A 21,649-nucleotide genomic window follows, 5' to 3' on the forward strand; every position below is an offset into this window, starting at 1 on the left:
AGAAGAAATTAAATTTTGGATCAGGCATTAATCAATCAACAACTTAACAGGATTTTAAGAGTGCCTGGACTGCATTCAGAAATGCATTCCAAGCAGCACACAGGAAACTTTCTCCTTTTTGCCATACATCATATTTAAGCAGATTTAGCCCTCCAAGAGCTATCTGATAAGACTCATTTTAGCAACAATGGGCAAGTGAGTGTCATAATATGATTTCAGGAGATAAAGTCAAGGTTCCTCCAAGTCACCATCTAGAAAAGTCCTTTCCCAAAGCTCAACTTAGAAGGCCATCACACTTCATTCAAGTTCTTCTTGTGTCCACTTACACTCTGACACCAATAAATTCCCTTAACTGAATGATAGGGTACATTGAAAAACTGTCACTTAAATACCCATCTTCACTGTGTAGAAGCAAAGTAGCTGACTTCCTCTCCCCCAATATATCAGAAAATTTTGACCTGCTATATTTATGGTCAAATTAACAAACACAAAGAGAAATTACTAAAATACCAAAGTACTTTTCTCCTGCAAGAAAAATCCAAATTACTCACCCTGTTATACATGTATCTAAGCATGAAGTCCAGCAGAAAAGATTTTCCTTTACGAAAAGCTCCTGCTACAGATACAACTACTATGTTAAGATCTTTAATATGCTCCTGAAGCAAGATTTTTTCCAATGCTGATTCATCTAATTCAAAGTTATGGTCATCTTCATGAGCAAGGACAATCTGTATGGGGCGTGGCTTATCCAGTTCCACCTCATCATCTGAGTCCGGCAGGGCGTCCGAGTCTGGCAGGGCATCATCCTCTTCCTCTTCATAAAGCTTACCTGCAAATTCACAGGTGAGAACACATCAGTAAGCCATAACTTAGGACAAGAAACATTTATTTTTTATTGTGAAGCCTTGAGCTGGGCTTACATTTCCAGTAGCAAGGGTAATGTTCCTGGGAATGCAAAGAGATCAACAGTAGCTCCCTGTCCATTTTCATCAGCTTTGTGTCCAGCCTATATTTCAAATCTTTCCTCTTTTAGATATTCTCTATGTATTAAGGAATAACAAAAAAAACCCTAATCCTGATTTTCAGCTTCAAAACCCCTTTTAAAGGCATCTTAAGTCAAAGGCCCTTGTCTAAAAAAAAAAAAAAAAAAAGAAAAAAAAGAAAAAAAAAATCATTCCAAACAAGCTCCAAAGACAACCAAAAAAGGACATTTTTATATCGCCACCTCGTCCTGTTGTAAGGGTGTCAGAGGAAATGAATGTTTTCTGTCAACAGGTGTGCCTGCCAACAAGTACAAGCAAGAACACAGATCTAGCATGGCAGCCCAGGATAATAAACACCAGATGAATAAACTCCTCTCTAATTTCAACACTTTTTCAAGTCTCAATACAGCAAGACTTCAAAATTCCCTGTCTGCAAGACAAATTACTGAACATGCGCATACCCTAACTTCTGGGATAAGAAAACAAAACCATTGGAGTAGTTTCTGGCTTCATATTCTTTGTACAATGCACTATTTATGCAAGATTTGGTAACAGTAAGTATAAACTTTTTAGAAACAGTTAAGAGACTATTTTATACATAATTTAAGAATTAATACCCTTTCAGGAAAACCCAGTAGTGGAAAAAACTCAGATTAAAGCTATTAATGAATGATAAGGTAACATGCCCTTCAGACATACACTATACCACTACCAATATCCTCCTTTCCCAACTTCTAGAATTCAGGAGTTAATTGGATTAGAGGCCTAAAACAAAACCAAACTAACATATTAAAGGTGAAGTCTCCTCTCATGCTCAGGCACCACAACACTGAAGTTTGTCCCACAGCAGAAATCAACTCTACCATTCCCGACTCCACTTTTCCTGGCGAGCATCTGGAAAGCTTCTTTGTGCTTACAGAATTGCCTCCCACTCCCAGTTTACATTTTGCATGCTCTGTTGGAAGCCCATGTGCACAAACCTGATCAAGGCACCTTCCTACCAGTTACTTACCTGGGATTATCACATATGATTTTCAGTGCACTGTCCATGTTTCCATTTCCAAGACAAGGCAGCAGCCACCCCCAATCCACTGATGTGCTGCCCACAGAGACATTTCCTGTAGAAGCATCCCACAAGAAGTGCTCTCCTGCAGGATCTATCCATGAGGCACCATGGAACACAGTTTCATTCATTCATGGCAGAGAACCAGCCAATGCTCACAGGACCTGCCAAGTCACTCCTGCCAGACTTCACATTTGAGATATCATTCTCAGTTTCAAAAAGGGTATGAACAGGGCTCCAGTTTTGTGGATGTAATGATACACTGCAGTTAACACCATGAATTTGAAAAACTGGTAACATGGTGACCCCAAAATTTCTCCAGCAATCGTCTCCTTACCCAGCTCTGACAACACTTCATTTAATTGCAAAATGACAGAGGATATTTCCACTTCCAAGCATCAAATCTTGTGCAGTCCCAAATCCCAATGGCATTAAATCTTGAAAAAATTTGGTTTGAATATATTAAGCTTGCACAGTATTCGGTTTGAACAGGAAATACACTTGAGTGCTTAAATCCTAAGCAGCTAGAACTAAACTCCAACATTATCCAAGTGGGTATGCAAAACAGTCTCCAGCATCACCCTAACTCAAAGCAATTAAGACAGCACACCAAAAAATTGATTATACTAGCAGGCCTGACAACTAGAAGGAGTAACTTTTAGAAGAAAATCTGTCAACAGGACACCAAACTACACACACTACATTGACACTGACTGGTCACCACTTAAGAGGAAAGTCTCTCACCTTTGGCCTAAAGCTTTTGTCTTCCCAGATATGAAACAAGCCCTCTCTTTTTTGAAAGTTTCTAAACAGACTTTACCCAATATAGGCAGGATCCTCTGGAGGCCAGAAAATTTGGGAGGATAGCCCGGGTATGGAGAGACAAAGATTCTGACAGTCATAAAGAAAGCTTCCAGCATCACAGCCTAGAAACATAAAGGGAATATGCTATTGATAAAAGTATTGAAGTCAGACAGTTCCAAGAAGAGGAGCCTGTGTTTTAGCAAACACATCCACACAATGTTTCAAAGACTCTGCTTCAAGGCTGATAGCAAGTGTGACTTGGTTACTTGGAACAGACTCCTTTTATTTAAACACACACTTCACTTCAGCTGCAGTAAGGGATTGGGCCTGGAAACTAGGGCAGACTGAAAAGTGGTTTGAAGCCAAACCTGCAGCTTCTCTTCATTCACTTGGAGCCTGACATTAAAAATTCTGTCCTACCTGGAAGTCATCAAAACTTGTCAGACCTCAAAGACCTCAAGCTGTAGCAGCACCCTTGTGCCAGTGCAGAGCACAGCCACACAAAACCTCTCCAGGCAATGAGATTTCCCAACAAACAAGTGGAATGGTCCTTTATCATTAGTTATTTATAAACAAGCAGATTCTCCCTATCACAAGGAGATAGTACTACACACAATATGCCCATTAAAAGCTCACATCTTGTTAACAGCATTCTGCACCACTGAAGCTCATTAGCTCAGAGGGAACAGGAGACAAGATTCATTCTAGACCCTACTCAACTCCTATCAGGTTTTACTTACCAGCACAAATTGGAAGTCAAGTCCAGAGCACGAAATCTGGCTTATTTAGTTGGTTTGACTTTTCCCTTTGACTAACCAGCCAGAAACAGATCTGAAAACTCCCAACCTACCTACAGAAAAGACCATCATGGCCATCAGTCAAACACTTTAGAGGGTGGAGAGCTACAGTGCTGACAGCTGTGAAAGCAACTTGATCCATCCAGAAGAGCTAGTTTGATAACTCCATGCTTGAGTGGAAGAGAACACCCCTCCTTTCAAGATTCTGAACTAGTTAGCAATCACCAGGACAGATACTGCAAAGGTCAAGCATGTTAACTATAGAACAAGTGCTACTGCTTGTCCCATCAGCATAATCAGAATATGCCACCCTCTCAGGTGTCCTAGGCAGATGTCACACCCTTTTTGAACCTTTATCCTGCCTTCTGGCTGCTCACCCTGCCACTCTGGCTAGTCACTGTCTCAGGCAGCACTTGGGAAGCCTTTCTAGAAGGCTTCAGTATCACGGGCAGAAAGGTCACATTACACTTCCAAGAATTATTTCCAGTGCAGCCTCTGGAAACTAAGGTCAGGACAAGAGGCACCCCCCCCCTTCACAGTCCAGTTTTCTGTAAAAGCATTGCAAAAGTTCTTAAAGTAGTTCATAAAATAAACATGCTGACAACACTGTCAGGTCAACTCAGGCCAGAAGTTTATGCAATTCAGAACTCAAAGCCCTGTCCCTTGGCTGTCCCCCACTCCTCACCTGCCCCAGCACAGTCACAGTGTACTACTTAAAACTCAGAATTTAAGCTGATTTTGTTCTAAATTCCCCAGACTGCTCTAGGTAATTGCAATAGTCCAGTCCCATTAAATCAAGTATAAAAAGAGATGAGTACTAACTGTAGAAGAGGTGACATTCACAGAACAGCCACTTCTACACTGACGTCTTCCTAGCCAGCTGGACAGTACTTTAGACTTGCAAAGTTCATGGCAGCACCCCCTTTCAGGTCTCCATGACAATACATTTCAGTACTGCTACAGAGGCAAACAGACTTTTGTGGTTTGGGGGTTTTGTTTGTTGTTTTTTATAGTACATTTTAACATTTTTCTAAGCCCAGTTCCATTTACCACCCCAATACAGTCACACAGGGAATGGTTGTTTCAGAGGAATGTTCCATGTTCTCCACACACAGAGAGGCAACACTCCCTCCTGCCACAGGATTAAAGGATGGTAGATTCACCCAACTCACTCAAGGGCTGATTACTATGCTATCAGAAATTCCCATATGCACAAAAGATCTGAACCTCAGGCTTTTAGTGCATACATAAGAGTTCTCATCTGTCAAACCATATGGCACTAGAACTTGTAGCACAGTGCTGCAGGCCCAGAAAGTCACAGCTATATTTTTCTTTTTTCAAGATGTTCACCTGACAAGTTTCTGCAGTACTGAACTAACAGACTCCAGACTAAGGTTGTATCTGCTTCTCTGTCTGGATCTGATGGATGCAAAAAAATCATCAGCTGGATTTGCCCTTGAAGTCTGCCATCCATTCACACCTAACACTGTGGCTGTGCACCAATCAGTCTCTACTGAATTTTGGCTTCCTCCTGAATTATTCCATTATTACCTGTGGGCTAATGCACGGTTCTGACTGACACAATCACTCCCAACCCATGTCAAACAGGCTGGGAAATACAAGAGAAGCACCATTGTGCAGCAAGACACAGAAGCAGACAGATTTGAATGGGAGCAAATATAGCCAAGGGAAGATACTACCACTCAGTTTCCCTATAAACTCCTCACTCCACTCAGTAACTACAGCAGGACTGCTATTTATTCTCACCAGCTAAGTACCCAGAACAAGCACCATTTGTTGAAATACTAAGCCAGATTTTGAGAACAGTAGAGTCTTGTGTATGCAGACAGTATTTCAACTGAACAAACCTCACTAAATAACCCATTTCTTAAAGCATGAGGTAAAATGAAAAGCTAATTCTTGCTTCCCATAAGTGCACAGCCAGCAGCTGAGATGACCCACTTGTCCTGCAGTGTAAGAACATGGGAGGGAAAACAGATACCTGCATGCTATGAAAATAAGAGACAGCCTGCTTTAAATGCAAATTCTTCCCTTTAAGCACATTAACAGAAAGTATAAACACAGTTACCTTTAAGTTTCAACCCAAATACAGCTTGAACTCTTTGAACACATAATCCACATCCTTTCATTAAAGAAAAAAAAAAAAGCACATACTAATTGCTAAACCCAGTTGATTTTAGATACAGTGCAGGTTTTTGATCAACATGCACTGAACCACAATTAGTAACTGCTTCTATGGACAGTGAGTTGAACACAATTGCCCACAAATGCAGCAGAACATTAAAATAAATTTAAATCCCATTTGCTTTTTAGTTTTAGGTCATTTTCATTAGTGAAGCTGTCCCTCATCAGTACTTCCATTTGCTCTATCACAAGGAGTTTAAAGAGTATAAAGCCATAAATCTTCTAGCTGCTAGTCTTAATATTCTGTTTGCACAGAAACCTGCACTTTGCTAGAAGTCAACTTCAAATCAAAACTTCCAGCACTCCTAGATACTTCAGCTTTCAGCACCCCTGAACTCTTTCCTGGTGCTCTACAGCACCACACATTTGGCTCCATACCAACAACAGATCAAGTCCCCTGTTCACATTTCAATACAGATGCTTGACAGGCTCCCCCACCATCACCTGAATGGTGAAAAGCAAACTGAAGTGAGCTACACCAAGCTCAAGCCATCTTACTTGAAATTTCATTCAACCTCCACACCCTGAGGGAGTTCACAGCTTGCATCGAAAGCTCAAAATAATTTATCATGAGGAAACTGCTGCACTGCATTTCAATGCAAGGCATTCTCTCAGTGCTTCAGGTAGGAATTTTCCTTGGAGAAAAAGGAGACAAACTGCTTAAACATTTTTTGTTTTGGTGTAGTGAACAAAGGAAAGTGTAGGCATGAGTGAAGTGAGTTCTAGAACATATCCTCTAAGAAAAAAAAAAAACCAAACTAGATTTAAGCCACAAAATTGTCCTCCCCTTTTTCCAGTAGTCCTACTCCATGCAATAAACTCAGACAAAACTATGGGGCTGCCACAGACCTTAATGCATCACTGCTTTCTTATTGCTGACTAGTAAATAGTGCCAAGTAGCTCATTTTAAGGGCAGAAATAATTAAATGTTTCAAATATTTCAGCTATAAATAGGACTGATGAGCTAAGTTACAAAGACTTGTTTGGACATCCAGTAAGACCGATGGAAGAGTAGGGGCAGGGTACAGGGGGAAAGACACATTTAACTCTCTGTGTTCCTTCAGGGCAATGGGATGTTAAAGGGACACATCTAGAACTGTTACATAAACCACTAGATGAAGCAAGAAGCACCCGAAGCTACAGTTCTGTCAGGGAAGGGGAAAAAAAGACATTCTGATAACCTAGATACCTCTGAAGCATCACAACTAATCAAACAATAGGCTTGTCTACTCCTATGTGCCTTAAATTTCTTCTGTGTTGAATGGTGTCAGCATGCATGTAGGAACAGACAGCTCTCCCCTACACCAAATACTGATAAGCTGGCATTTTGTGTTCTCCATTTTCAGGGACAAAAAAGGGAGGGAAATGAAAATGTGTAGCAAAAAGTCAACCTTCAAATTCAGCTCTTCTCAACCAATACAAGTAAGAGAATGCCAATAAGCAGAGACTAAGACAGAACAGTTACAAACCCAGTAAGTAAAATTATATAAAAGGACTGCTTTTCAGAAAGCACATCATGAACCCAATAAAAAAGATATTTCTCCATAGCTACAAGAAAAATCATGCAGGGTAAGGACAGTGGCAAAGTATGCTTCTCATCCTTCTTCCCCTCTGCCCAAAAATCAGCTATTAATAGCACACTCACTGAAGGACCTAACAGGATCTCTACCCACAGTAAGATTCACCAGTACTTTTCCAGCCCCCTCATAGAAAGCTGTATGAAAACACTAAGGGCAGATTAAAGCACTAAAAGGCCTCTTGCTCACCTTTTCTTAGCCATCATGTAGGCTCTTGAGGATGAGAATGAGAGTACTCCAGATCTGACAGTGCCCTAGTTCACCATGCTCTGAAATAGCAAGTGACAGCTCCTCACCGAAAGCTAACTGGATCCTTGCAGGCCACGCACATTTAAACCAGGCAGCCTTCTGCTTGTGTTTCAGAGTGATTTTATTTTAAGGTTGTTGCACACTCAAGAAGTCAGTATTTTCTAATTGGTTTAGGCCATAATTGTGTTTTACGTACCTTGTATGTATCCCTTACATCAACAGCCAGTAATTTAAACAATGAGCAGCTAACCTAAATTGGTATTTTGAGCGAGAATAGGGAGAAAATAATAAAGTCAGAGATGCCAACTGCAATTACCCCATGTTTGGTCTTTAGATTGCCAGTCAGAGGTGGTTTAGGTACAGAGATGCATCTGCACCATGGCCACAGAGGAGCTCAGCAGAAAGCGAAGTGAGTGCTTCCTTTGGCTGGACAGGAAGGTGTGACAAAGGCTCAGGTTTCCTACCCATTTCCAGGCTAAACAAGTTGTCAGTCATGAACAGCAATGTAAGCAAACACAGTAAGCCAAAAAGGCTCAAACTTTTTTTTTGCTTTTAGTAAGCTGAATGGCAGCCAATGTGTGGCCAGCAGGATGAGGGTGGTGACCAACCTCCTGTACTCAGCCCTGTTGAGGCCACACATCAAGTACTGGGTTCATCTTTGAGCCCCTCACTTTGAGGCAAGAAGGACCCTGAGGAGCTGATGAAGGGTCTGCAGCACAATTCTTATCAGGAGCAGCTGAGGGAGCCGGGGAGTTTAGCCTGGAGAAAAGGAGGCTCAGGGTGACCTTAGCACTCTACAACTATCTGAAAGAAGGCTGTAGTGAGGTGGGGGGTGGTCTCTTCTCCCAGGTAAGAAGTGACAAGATGAGAAGAAATGGCCCCAAATAGTGCCAGGGCAGGCTTAGGTTGGATGTTAGGAAACATTTCTTCATGAGAATGGTGGTAAGGCATTGGAACAGGCTGGCCCAGGAAGTGGTGGAATCACCATATCTGGAACTGTTAAAAAACTAGTGGATGTGGCACTTGAGGACATGCTGTTAGTGGTGAATTCAGCAGCACCAGGATAACAGCTGGACTCTGACTTTAGAGGTATTTTCCAACCTTAACAATTCAATGCAGCTTCCAACAAAAGTGATCTTTCAGCCCAACCTCAATTCACACTCAGCTTCCCATCTCTCTTGCAGTTCCTGCAGCTAATAGAGCTTTCCAGACAGTTTTTCCAGCACTGAACTCCAAAATTCTACATTTCATTTCAAAGAATAAAGGGCAGTACAGAGAGAATGTAGGTTTCTTTAAAAATTTGTCTCCTCTAGATCAGTTTGCAAAACTGATAAGAGTAACTACCTGTAGACAAATCCGTGGAGTATTTCAGTTTCTTTTTGTTCTTTCTTAATTGTTACTAACCTGGCAGGGTCACTGACACTCACCAGATGAAAGGGAAGCATAACAGGGGAAACACAACATGCATCAACAATGTGAATCAAAATAGGAAAAAAAGTTCCTCACAAGGCACAGTTAAAGAGAATTGAAACAACAAGCAAAAAAAAAAAAAAAAGAAAAAAAAGAAAAAAAATCACATTTTGCATATCTTCACTTTATTTCCACTGGTGGTAGAAATTTTTCTCCCACAGCTACAACACAAATAGTTTTTATCAGGGTCTCTGCTGCTAAGGAAACAGGCCTGGGCTGCCATATCCCTTTCCTGCAATTAACCCATAATAATTGATACAGTACCTAAGTCCATACACTTCAAAGCCCCACCCCTACTGCCACAACTCCTGAGTCTCTGCCAGGCATCATCGCTGCTGCTACACACAAATCCCTTGTTAAGGCAACAGCTCAAAGTACATTAATTCTGCCAACAGGACAGTGCCAGTGCCTGCCTCCTCCCCTCTCCCTGTTGCCTCTTCAAGCCTGTTTCAATAGCACAGCTGAGTCTTAACTACCCACCCCCTCACAGGAGTTCTCCCACTCTTTCCCATTACCAGCACCATGCAACACCCCACTGCCTTTCCTGCTAATTCTGTCATATATCCAACACTGCTTAGAGTCAAGTCAACAACAGAAGCCAAACCAGCAGAGAAAGCAATCCAACACAAGCAGTTTCCTACAAACTATCACCTCAAACAGGAATCCAAGGAGCACTAGAACTGAAGACAGACAAACAGCAGTCTCCTGTGCAGGGCACAGGTCAGCTGTACTTCTGAACAGTCCAGGGTTGCTGCCCTCTGTGCTGGCACTGCAGTCCCAGGTCCAGCACCAATATATCTTGGACAACAAGTGATGTGCTCTGCACCCTACAGCCCCTGAAACAGCCGCACCAGCAGCGCTGAGGGGGAGGCACAAACTGTTTCACTGGGCACTGCTGCCAAAAGAAAAGTTCAGCTCTGTAACCACAACCCAGTTCAGCTGGAAAATTTCTCAGGATTCCCAAAACTCAAAAGCACAGTTAAGATGCATATTCCTGTAGGAACTGACTTGGTGATATGTGATAACACTGCAAAGATGGGTAGACAACTGGGCTGTAACTAGATCTGACTCTCTGGTGCCAAAGATTTGTCTCTATCTGAAAGTCCAGATTTAGGCTGGGGTAGGCAACACATTTGTTAACCTTCACTTAAGAACAAGAGTTCCTTCCCTTACAAATGGAGGTTCCCACAGGTTTCAGTCTGTCAGTATTACAGGCCAGGACATGTGGCTGGTGGGAAGACCCTGAACTTGGCACAGTCCTTCCTGCACTGGGGGAGTATTCCTTGAACACACCTACTGAACACACTGCACCTGCTAAGAGCTGGGCCTACTACAGAGCAGTAAATGTTGAATTCAGAATCACTAGTTAAGTTGTCCCAAGGACATAACTCACACTCCAGGAGCTCAGTCCCATACAAGCACCTTCCTACGCTCAAAGGGCTCAAGGCTCACCCACTTACCTAAGGATTTTTAACATCATTCATGACTCCTGTTACCACAGAAACGTTAGCCACTGCTACAAAACAAGTATCAACAACTGGAGCATTTTTGATTTTTGAATACATTTTCCTGGGACAGGAAATGCCATTGTCATGTGTACATTGATGGCTGCTGGCCAGTCAAGCCTAGAGGTATAGAACTGAAAGCAGTCAGCAAATCTCAGGTGTAAGGCAAGCCACACTTATCCCAACAAGAACAAACACAGAGGGGGCTGCTTACTACTTCTCTTTACATCAATTCTCAAACTTGTCTAAATACATCTGGACAGTCAAACTGCTTTTCTGCAGGATTACTATATGTTGAGACCACAATGGTTCAATACACATCTATCACTTGGGTGAAGAAGAAAGAGGCAAATACAACTCTACAAAATCTGCATGTTTTAGCACTCCTGTCTAACCAGCAGTGTAGTCTCTAGATCATACTTAATGTCCTCATTTGGTGGATCCATGAAATCTTTCCTTACAGTATAGAGAGTAAACTCTGGGGAAAAAAGGCTAAGATTATAAGATGAACTAAAACTGAGAAAGATGGCAGTGTGCTCCTCTTCAAAGCTCACAAAAGCCTCACCTAGTCCTAATGCACCACAGAAATAAGTCAACAAGAGATGAGACTATAGAACAGCTCAGTTAGATATTTGATTAATGACACAGTGATACGTCTGCAACTCTAAGAATAATATTCAGTCTTTCACAAGCCAACTTCCAACCTCTTCAAAAGCAACAAATTGCATCTCAATGGTCTTCTCAAACAGGCAGGATTTCTCATAGCATCAGATGGTTCTACAGGTATTTAAACACATTTGCTATCTAGATGTTCACAATAAATAGTGTGCTCATTTTTCTATTGAAAAAAATCAAGTTTAAAAGCAGAAGTTGCATTTCTTAATGTTTGTACCAGCAGTATTTTATTTTGAAAGATATTTTGTCTTTTAAATCTCAGCACGTAACATGTAGGTCTTCAGCAGCTATTTCTATACTCTTAGCATTAGAAAATACTCCAGTTCTATGTCCTAACCCTCAAAATCATTACTTACTGCACTTTTCCAAACATTTTATTAACAAGTCTGACACACCAGCAGTTAAAAGATTTCCTTTTAAGAATTTTGAACTGCATTCCCTTCCTATCCTAATGACAAGCTTAAGACTTTACTCCCTGAAAGATAAGTCTTAACTGCTGTGAGGGCAGCTTCAAGGCAATGTTTAAAATCTTAAACACTGTTCCTTAGTTCAGGATTACAAAGTATTTAAGAAACCTAACTCTTTAAAGCAAGATAACTTCTTGCTTTAAGAAAGTGATTTGATTATATCAAGAGCCTTAACCTCATTTTTCTATAACAGTCATTTTTATCATTATTTTATGTCTAAGCAATACATTAAAAGAGACCAAGCTTCTGTCTCCATGCCTAGGAGTTCACATACTTCAATGAATGTTCCTCCCCTGAAATCAGGGCTGTGATGATTCCCATATTAGGCAAAGGATTGATGGATTGAACCTTTTATTTCCCAGAAGTTTACAGTTCCCAAAGTAGATCACACCACATGGACCAAGGCAAATAAACACAAGTAAAAGCCAGAAGATCCTTTCTTTCATGTTGAAGCAGTTGAGGAGGAGAGGGAACAAGATAGCAAGATTGCAGGTAATAGTATAACAGGATTTGGTTTAAAGAAACAGCTAAAATAACTGCACTTATTCTTCCATTCAGCAGTACCACCCTGCTGGAGGAGATAAGAGGTGAGAACAACTTTTCCAAGTATGCACAACAGAGAATGCAGCCCTAACATGTCAGTACAAGCAGCTGACATTCTCCAACATGTTTCTGCAATTTTTAATCCAAGTTAAAAAAAAAAAAAAGCCACCTTCTTATCCTGGAGGCATTATTCAATACATTGCTCTAAAAGACATTCCAAATATTTTACTGAGACCAGTAAGAACTTGTAAATTCAACAAGCTTATCTCTGAGGGAAAATAAATTATAATTTATTATAATTTTACACTAACTACAGACTGGAACCTGATTCTGATGTCACTGAAAGAACAACTGCGTAAGAGCAAAGTAAGTTCTACTCTCAAAAACTGATTTACTGGAAATTGCATTCTACACTCCATGTCTACAATCTGTACATCATCTTATCAGCTCAAGTCTTCAACACTTTGGCTTTTACTCCAGTCCTTTAAGAGAAACCTGCCATGACCTGCAGCAGCAAATCCCACCTTGCCAAGCAAAAGCCACCAATATATAGGACTGAAAATGCTCATCAATTGCACTGAAAATAAAATCCTTCCCCAAAAGACACTTTATGCAATCTTAGACTTTTGCCAGTCCTCTCACCTATTCCACCATGGTAGACAAGAGCAGGGCCCCTCTTCAAACAAGCTGTCTTCTCATAAATCATTTCTGCAAAGGTCCAAATGGACTTCTCTTTCACCTTATACCTGATTTTTCTCTTAGTCCTGCTGTAAGTTCATCAAGTGGGGATCAAACAGGAATTTCAGCATCCAGCTTACCTGCATTTACTCACATAACTTCTTCTGGACTGCCTTGGATGCTCAGTAGTGCCAAATCTTTGGTGGCAAACATTCTACTTAAAGTCTTTCCAACCTTAAAGAGAAGCCAGCTACTAACCATAACAAAATTAGCATAGCTTTTCTTTTTTTTTTTTCCTCTTTAGTTAACTGAAGGAGATGCTTACATAGCTTCAAAGATCTACTACAAAATGAGATATAAACCAGTCTTGTTACTTCAAGCAGTAACATCCCTGTTGAGCAGCCAAAATCCTTGGTGACAGATTCCAGACAAACTGAATAGCTAACTTTAGGAGGATGCTTACACATCCTGTAGAGATAATTATGGGCCTAGAACAGGGATGTGAGCTCCCTCCCAAATTCAAAGGGGGATAGTGAGCTCCCTGCTTTGCTGCAGAGCAAGAACTCCAGTTAAACACCAGCTTGGGGAGTTGAAGGAAGGAACTTCAAAAGTTCTTCCAACTTTTTTATTCAAAGTTTTTCAAAAAGCTTGCACCACATGAAATCGTTTTCCTGGAAATGAACACTACAGACTATATTATTTCAGAAATAAAAACAAACTAAAGGTCAGGCAAGTTAGTTACCAATGGTCTCAGAACACAAGCTTCTATTATGTATTCATTTGCTCCCAGAAATACCTTGATTATAAGCCTTACCCTAAAAGACATAATTTATTTCTTATCAGTCATCTCTTTGCAGCTAACTGAAACAGCAGACAACAATGTGACCCATGTTTTCACACATCTAAAACTTGCTCATTTGCTTGCTCTGGTCTTTCAGACACAAATCCCAATTCCAGAAATGTATTCACGTAAATCAACTCCCTCCACAGCACCATGACCTTAAAATTAGCTACAGGATGAGATAATAATTCTTTGTATCAAGAACAACCTCCCAAAACCAAGGAAAGCTACTGCTATCTTTCCTCCAGAACATCTCAGGAAGTTCAGGTTGCTGAAAATGTTTCAAAAAGGAGAAACCTAGTCATATATCAGCAAGAGTAAAGTCTAAAGAACCCCCAAATATAAGCATTTCCAAAATTTTTCAGTTGTTGACCAATGGCAAATACATCAAATCTGCCCATGCAGAAACTTATATGCCTTGTTCACCTTAGACAGCTGAGGCTGAAGACAAAACCTAAAATACTAACAATTAGTGTAGTAAGTTTAAGAAGGAAATGCAGCTTTTAGCAAAAAGTTGAAAAAAAGCACCCAGGCAGCTCGCAAATCACATTGTAGGCACAGTATGCAGCAACAGCAGAAAAAGAAATTAAGTTAATTAAACTTAGTCTGATTTTAAAGTTTAAAACTTCCATTTAAAGACTGCCCTGAAAACCAAAAACATCCCAGGGATGGAGTCTGTTCATAATCACAAGTACAAGAAAAAAAGTAAATTCAAACCTAACTTATGTAAGGTGACATTTGGGTGAAATTTGGCAGTTTTCCTTATGAACGCCCTTGAAACTTTCATGGACTGTGATAAGATGCACAACAGTCTACTAACAACAGGCACAAAGTTAAAAGTACTTTTATTACAGTGCTGAAGTGAAGCCTGCATTCATGCTGGCACTGGAGACCAAGACCTTGTTGGTTTGCTAGTGAAGCACAGTGGACACAGAGTTTACACCTGCATTTCCATCAGCCTATTTCATCTGGTTTGGAAGCTGGGGACAATGTGATGCAGCCAGCAAGAGCTAAGTGCTCTTCTATTACACTGCAGGAAAATCCTCAGCCCTCCTCCCCCCAACAGACCTGCTCCTGTCCAGGCTGGCCAGCATGAGGCAGTGTTCCTTTTATTATTAGGGCAGGAAGAGAAAACAATTCCTCAACTATCACAGCACCTCACTCCAGTCACTGCTACTTTATTAGTACCATCAGTAAGCAAATATTCACCACTGATACTTAAGCAAACCACAGGGACTGCAGTTCACACAGGTACCCAAGAAGTATTGGGACTCTTGTAAGATGTGGCTCAAGCATTCCTGTGCATCCAACACAAACAAGAGCTGCTCAGCCTCCTAAACCAGGACAGACTGTCATGTTTAAAACAATGCTTCCACAACAATTCAGTAAAACTCTTCTATGCTAGAATTGTTTCTCTACTAGGTTTTAAGCTGCAGGCAAGTGAATGTGAAAAGGAAAGAATATAGCCTTCCTCAACTTCACTCCCTGCTTTCAAAATAATTCCAGCTGAAAAAACAAAAAAATAGTGTTATTATTTGAGGAGGTGCTGTAACACAATTATTGATTTTAGAGTAAGCTAGGATCCAACAGCTGTTAAGCAACACTCAGTAATGGTACAGGAGGAGTTAAAGACCTCTCCTGTTACACTGCTGCTCTTGTAACTATTCCAACCTATCCCTCTGCTTTATTTCACTGTACAGAAAGCCCTGCTGCAGGCAGGCACTGACAACCCACAGCTGAGCACACAGACCCTATCACCATTTAGTTCCATGGCTAAAGTTCAGAAGCAACTGGTGCATGTTTCCACTGCTAATGATGACACAGTTAATTAAAGGCCATTTATTACAGGTATGCTAGAGCTTTTATGACCTTGAGAAAATTATGCAATAATTTAGCACTTTGAGATTATTAAGCAATACAGTGGTAAAAACACAGAAAACTGAAATAAAAGTGAGCAGTGATGGGAGGAAGAGAGACCAGTCCTTAGACAGAGAAATAGCATCATATAATCCATTTCAATCTCTGGGCTCTTTTAAATTATTCAAATTCCAATGCTGCCAAACACAATCAAACTTTTCCTGATGCTCAGAAGCACTGCCTTTTCCTCCCTATAAATCAAGCCAGGTGAGCTGTCTCTCCATATCTCCCAGTTTATAGCACAGCTAGATTGCCTTATCTATAGCCGGCTTGCAAATCAAGCAATTGAAACCAATCGTGGCACACGGTATCTGCTAGGTTTTGTTTAAATGTGCCCAGTCCAACCGTTCCGCTTCCAAATTAAATGAGAGTTACACAACAAAGATGTTAAAATAGTTCAGTGTTCCACTGCAGTGCTAAGAACCTCACATGATCCAACTCAGCACACCCTCACAAGCCCCCGGTGCCCCCTCGCCAGGCGCAGGGCACGGAGACTGCTACCAGCTCGCAGCTTTTAAGCCGTTCCCGAGGAATAACCGTACACTTCAAGAAACACACTGCGCAGGCTCCAGCACACCCGAGGCTAAACACCCAGCCAAAGCCAAGTCCCATCCCCACCGGGGGATAGATTACAGCAGGAGCAGTGCTGACAGTGGAGCGCGCCCGCTCCATGTGGGGGACGGGCCGGCGGCGATCAGTCACCTCCTTCCCCGGGCTGCTCCCTCCGCATGCGGACGCGGCCCCGGCAAACTCGGCGCCCTCCGGGCTACCTGGCTCCGCTCCCGGCGCTGTGCAACGCCGGCCGCCCGCGGCCCCGGGCCCGGGCCCCTGCCCCCGCTCCTCACGGGGCTGAGCACACACGGCGAGGCCCGGCCGCACCGCACCGGGGAATAAGGTCACCGACAGCGGCCCCCGGGCCGCCCCCGCTCCGGCATGGGCCGCCGACCGCGGCGGGGGAGGCCCCGGTCGCAGCGCGGGGAAAGCGGGCGACCGCGCCGGGCAGCGGCCGCGGGCCGGGAGTGGGGGCCACTGCCGCGGCTTCCCCGCCGCCCCTCGGGGGCGGGCGGCCGCCCACGCCATTTTGAGGAGGGGGGAGACATGGGGGCCTTTCGCCCGGTGCCGCGCAGCCCCGCGCTGCGGGCCTGCCCCGCGGGCGCAGCCCCGCCACCGCTCCCGCTGCCCCACCGGGCCGCGTTACCTGCCGGGGCGGGCCGGTGGCGGGCCGGGCCCGCGCGCCGCGCCGCGTCCCTCGCCGCCATCTTGTCCGGGTTTAAAATTAACTCCCCGTGACGTCAGAGCTCCGCCGCGAGACCTTTATCGCCCGCCGGCGGCGCGCGGGGCGGGGCCTGGCGCGGGGCGGGGCCGGACCGGGCCGGAGACCCCGGGGGCTGCAGCGGGAACGGGGAGCGCTGAGGGGCGGGCGGCGTGAGGCACAGACAGACAGACAGAGAACACAGAAACACAGAGAGACACACACAGACAGGCATACAGGCCCCGCCCCCGGGTTGAGGTGTGCGGTGAGTGCCTCCCTCACGGCACCCGCGTCCCGCTGCACGGAGCGGCGGGGCACGGAGAGCAGTGGGGCGCAGGGTGAGGAGCCCTCAGGGCACACAGAACAGCTCCTCGTCCCTCGGGGGTCCCTCACTCCCTCCCTCCCTCGGGCACAGCTCGCTGGTGTGGAGCACACAGCCGGACCGACAGCCCTGTGCTGGTGCCGCCCTCACCCTCGCCCTGCTGGGCCCTGGGGACAGCGACCGGACCGCTCTGCATTTCCAGCCCCAACTCGGCTGACTCCAGCCCTGCTGCTGCACTGGGGCTGGAAACACGCAGGAGGACAGCTCTCAGTCACAACAAGACAATGGAGTTTGCAAGGAACCAAACGTTCCTGCTGTCTCTGGAGTTTGCAAGAGTCTTGTTCGTCTCAATCCTAACTGACCTTGCTTCATCCTTTTGAAAGGCCAGCTGTAAAAGTGAGCTGTCCTTACTGTGCAAAGTTTTTAAGTCTGAGGTTTCCTATTGCTAAAGGTTGTGTAAACCTTCACAGGCAAATTGGTCAGTATGACCTTGTTACTTGTTAGAAGAACACAATGTCCAATAAATCATCATGAAATGAGCAACAGGCTTGCAAAACCCCACTTTAACCATGGCAATGATTTCTGTAGAAACCATTTTTCTCAGCTAGCTATGCTAGCTTAGTCCTGGAGAGGCTGCTTGTGAGTGACAGCAATCTAAACAGTAGAATTTGGTTCTGCCAAAATGAAGGTGGAAGGAAAGCTCAGAAGAGATTTTCAAAGTAAAAACCGACTAACTATCACAGAAGCACCTAAAACTGCTTTCCAAACCTTGCTTTCCTTTACTACCAAAACAGCACGAGGGGTTTCCTCACACAGGGGTTCATGACACCTCCTGCTGTGCTTACACTGGCAGCCCTTGTGTCAGAAAGTTTAATATCTACAACACATGAAAAACAAAATGTCTAAAAGATGCTGCAATCACAGCAAGTGAGAACACAAAAGAATACAATGATCAAACTATTATCACACATTCAATTCTAGTTATGACACTTGGATTAATGAAATATCAGTTCTGTGAAAGAACTTTATTATTGTAGATTTACAGCAGCATAAATGGAAGTAGGATTCAACCCCTTTGTACAAAAGTGTTCATATGAATGATAGGAAAAAAACCAAAAATGTTGCTACTGGCCTTCTGCAGTTTAATATCCTCTATTTATTTGGTGAAAATAGCGTGCCATTGCTTGTCGTTCTAATCTCATACCAAGTGAAGGAAAACCTTTCCTTCCATTGTAAGGAAGGCAGAGCACAGCTCTGTACTCTGCAAAGGTATTTCAGAGATATTCTGGCAACCCAGCAGAGAGAAATAACTTGAATTAAAACACATTGAAAGCTAGAAACACTGTTAGCTGGCAAATTTAAGCTTCAGTAGCTCAATAAGCAAACTAAAACAAAACAAAATGCAGCAATACTAAAGAAGTTTCCTAATTCTGCTGTTAGTAAACAGCCTTGTTCCTGATCAAGTCTGGAACAGTTTACGCAGAGAAGAGTTTGAAATAGTGCGTGTTCAGACAGATAGAGTTCTGCTTCATGCAACAGGATTTGCTGCTGCTGTAATGTGAGAGCAGAAGTCAAGAACTTGGAGGTCAGAAAGCTCAGCCTTAATTCTGTACCCTTATGTTTGCAGGAAGGAAGGAGACGTTTTCTGAACCGAGGATTTTGCTATGAATGTGTCTTCTCCTGGTTGCAAAGGTTCCCATCTCCACTGCACTCCCATCTACATTCCTCTGAACCAGGCTAGGGAAGGAGTTAGGACTGAAACTGCTTAAGTTGGCTGTGGATTTGGCCTGGAAGGAGCTTGGGAACAACTGTGTCAACCACAGGCAGGCTGTGGTGGGAAGGGATTGCTGGAGCAGAAGGACAAAGTTTTGTACAGTTTTGTACTACAGGGATCATCTTCTCCTGGATTTGGCCATGCTGCTCTTAAAATTCTGCTGTCCCAAGTTTGTCCCACACCCATTTAGGGCCAGCCAGCATTACTAGTGTCACCCATGCAGTGGGACGAAGGCTGCTCAGCCACGCTGTCCTTTCCTGCAGCTGGAAGGGAATCGGAGCCACGACAAGGTCCCCTGGCCTTCAGGAATCACAGCATGGCAGGGGACTGGCCAGCTCCTGACCCATGCAGGCAGAGGCACCCATTGGACACTAGGAAAGGCTGAATCAGACTTGGGTCCTTTATGCCTTTCCATATAAAGTGTTCCTCAATCCTCATCAGCTAACCTGTGCAATGCAGTTGGATGTGTTTAATCTGTGTGATAGCCAAACACCTACCTGAAGCACGCTGAGCACCACTCCTGGGCTGGGGAACAGAGCCACGTCCCACCTTGGAGGGTTGAGGGTCCTGGGACGAGCTGGAGATGTCTCCATTGGTGCTTCTGCCCTTGACAACCTCTCTCCTCATCTGCTTCAGGCTGTCGAGTCCAAACTAGCGACCAGGTGATTCCCGTTCCTCCTGCCAGACTGTGCAGAGCTGCGGGCAGTCAGGAGCTGAGAGATAAAGGTGACTCTTCTGAAACCCACCCTGCCCACAGCAATAAGGCACCTCCAACCCTCTGGGACCACCCAGGGCTTCCCTAGGAACAAAACTGGGGAGGCAAGGAGAGGTCAGTTCTGGAGAGGTGAACCAGCCCTAGCACCGGGAACAAACAGCCAGGGCAGGCAGTGGTCAGCTGCCCTCCCATCAATGGCCAGCAAGGGAGCTGTGTCACTAAGGCAAATCTGAGATGTCCTAAGATTCCCACTGGGAAATCCGTCTGGATCTCGGGCTCGTTCCCAGAGGTAAACACGTACCCTCTCAGAGTCTGGAAATGCCCTACAACGCGTCCTGCTTTTCTCTGAAAAACACCCAGGCTGCCGCACTACTACTCATGGATTAATCTACTCACAGCTTCCCACCTCTTCCAGCTGGAGCGCTCCTCCCTCTGCTCAGTGCCAGCAGGCGCTGGAGGATGTGCTGCTCCCTGAGCCCCTGCCCACTCTGCAGCTGGATCCTCCCGTTGGCTCCCTCTTCCCTGCGCCCATTCCTGTGCCCTGCCCACATGCAGGAACACGCTGCTCGCTCCTGCCCAGGCTGCCTGATATTTGCCTCACCAAGATCTCAGCCTGGTAAACAGGCAATTTTGGTTTCTTATGCTTTTTTTTCTTTTTTCCTGGTGCTCGCCAGATGTTCAAGGGAATCTCTCTCTCTCAGATTCAAGGCTGCCTTCATTTGTCACACAGGTGATCTAAAAGTTGCTGTGCGTCATTGGAGAATTCTCGGTACAGCCCCGAGCCTGTAGCTACCTGTGTGTGTTTGCATAACCTGGGGCTCACACAAAGCAAAGCCAAGGTGAGACAGGCATGAATCCAAGCCTGGTTCTTCTGCAGAGAACTCCAAGAAAGCAGATGCATTTGGGAGCAGAAAACAAATTGGGAAGGAGGGGAAAAAACCATTTTATTTAATCTCCTGAACCTGAAGCTGCCCAATATGATGAGAGGAGATCTACAGGTCGCGTGCTCGAGAGAGAGAAAGCAGCCCCTCCCATACCACTGATTTATAGCAAGCTGAGTGAGAAATATCTGATTCTTCCCTGATGTTTGACCCAGGAGCTGCTTCTCTGTGGAGGAAGGTGGAAATAGCATTGAATTTTAGCTGTGAGAGCAGCTCGGAGCAAGTTGCTAGGCACCAGCTGCAAGAATTGCCTGCAGGTGCTCCTGCAGGAGAGGTTGGGCCGGTTGATTGGGCTCTCCCGGTGCAGCCAGAGTGCCACATACCTTTGAAACGGGCATAATCCGTTCTCAGCCTGAAGGAGCTGTTGCATAATCTTCCCGGGATTAAGGGCTTAAATCGAGGGACTGTGTCACAGCCGGGGAAAGGGCAGTTGGCAGGCTCAGGAGCCGTGCTGGCCTGTGGGGTGGTGGGATGCAGCCTGCCCAGGGAGGTGACAGTCTTGCAGGGCCACATGAAAGCCATCACCCTTGTCCTGCCATTTACATCTGATCAGGGTGACTGAAGCCTTCAAAGAATTGAATGCTTAAGTGGTTTTCTTGTGCTCCTGGAAGTGAAGCTCCATAGCCAGTTGAACTTTCATTGCAAGCGTTTACTCAAGTGGAGTCCTATCATTTCAGTCTGTATAAACACAGTGAGATTTCCTTCTCACTCTTATGCAACAGCACAAAACGAGGCTGTTTTTGAAGTCTGGTTTAGACACTGACTCCTGTAAGGGTTGCAGTGCTGCTTGGAGTGCCAATATGCCTGCAAACCCCAGGGCTGCCTCACTGCAGAGATGCCCCTCTACAGCCAGCACGTTGCTTCCAGCCTC

The 21,649-nt window shown here is 44.4% G+C and overlaps 1 protein-coding gene across 13 annotated transcripts in view; it reads right to left on the minus strand.

Annotated features, from left to right (window-relative positions):
• ATL2 (atlastin GTPase 2) overlaps positions 1–20,974 on the minus strand; it is a 40,647-nt gene extending 19,673 nt beyond the window's left edge. For 4 of the 13 annotated variants that reach the window (XR_013776612.1, XM_079324555.1, XM_079324557.1 and 1 more), the window contains exons 1-2: positions 16,973–17,126; positions 552–829 (exon numbers count right to left, since the gene is read on the minus strand). Coding sequence is in view for 11 of the 13 variants with exons in the window: in XM_079324555.1 (XP_079180681.1) it covers positions 552–829; positions 16,973–17,033 (339 nt within the window). In the remaining 2 variants the exon portion in view is untranslated. Of the gene's footprint in view, positions 1–551; positions 830–16,972; positions 17,127–19,619; positions 20,002–20,138 lie in introns of those variants that run through there. The other 9 variants (XR_013776611.1, XM_079324554.1, XM_079324564.1 and 6 more) reach the window with 7 other exon arrangements.
• Between the last annotated feature and the right edge of the window lie 675 nt (positions 20,975–21,649).

This window comes from Erithacus rubecula (genome assembly GCF_903797595.1).
Source record: "Erithacus rubecula genome assembly, chromosome: 2".
In the NCBI taxonomy this organism is placed as follows: domain Eukaryota; kingdom Metazoa; phylum Chordata; class Aves; order Passeriformes; family Muscicapidae; genus Erithacus; species Erithacus rubecula.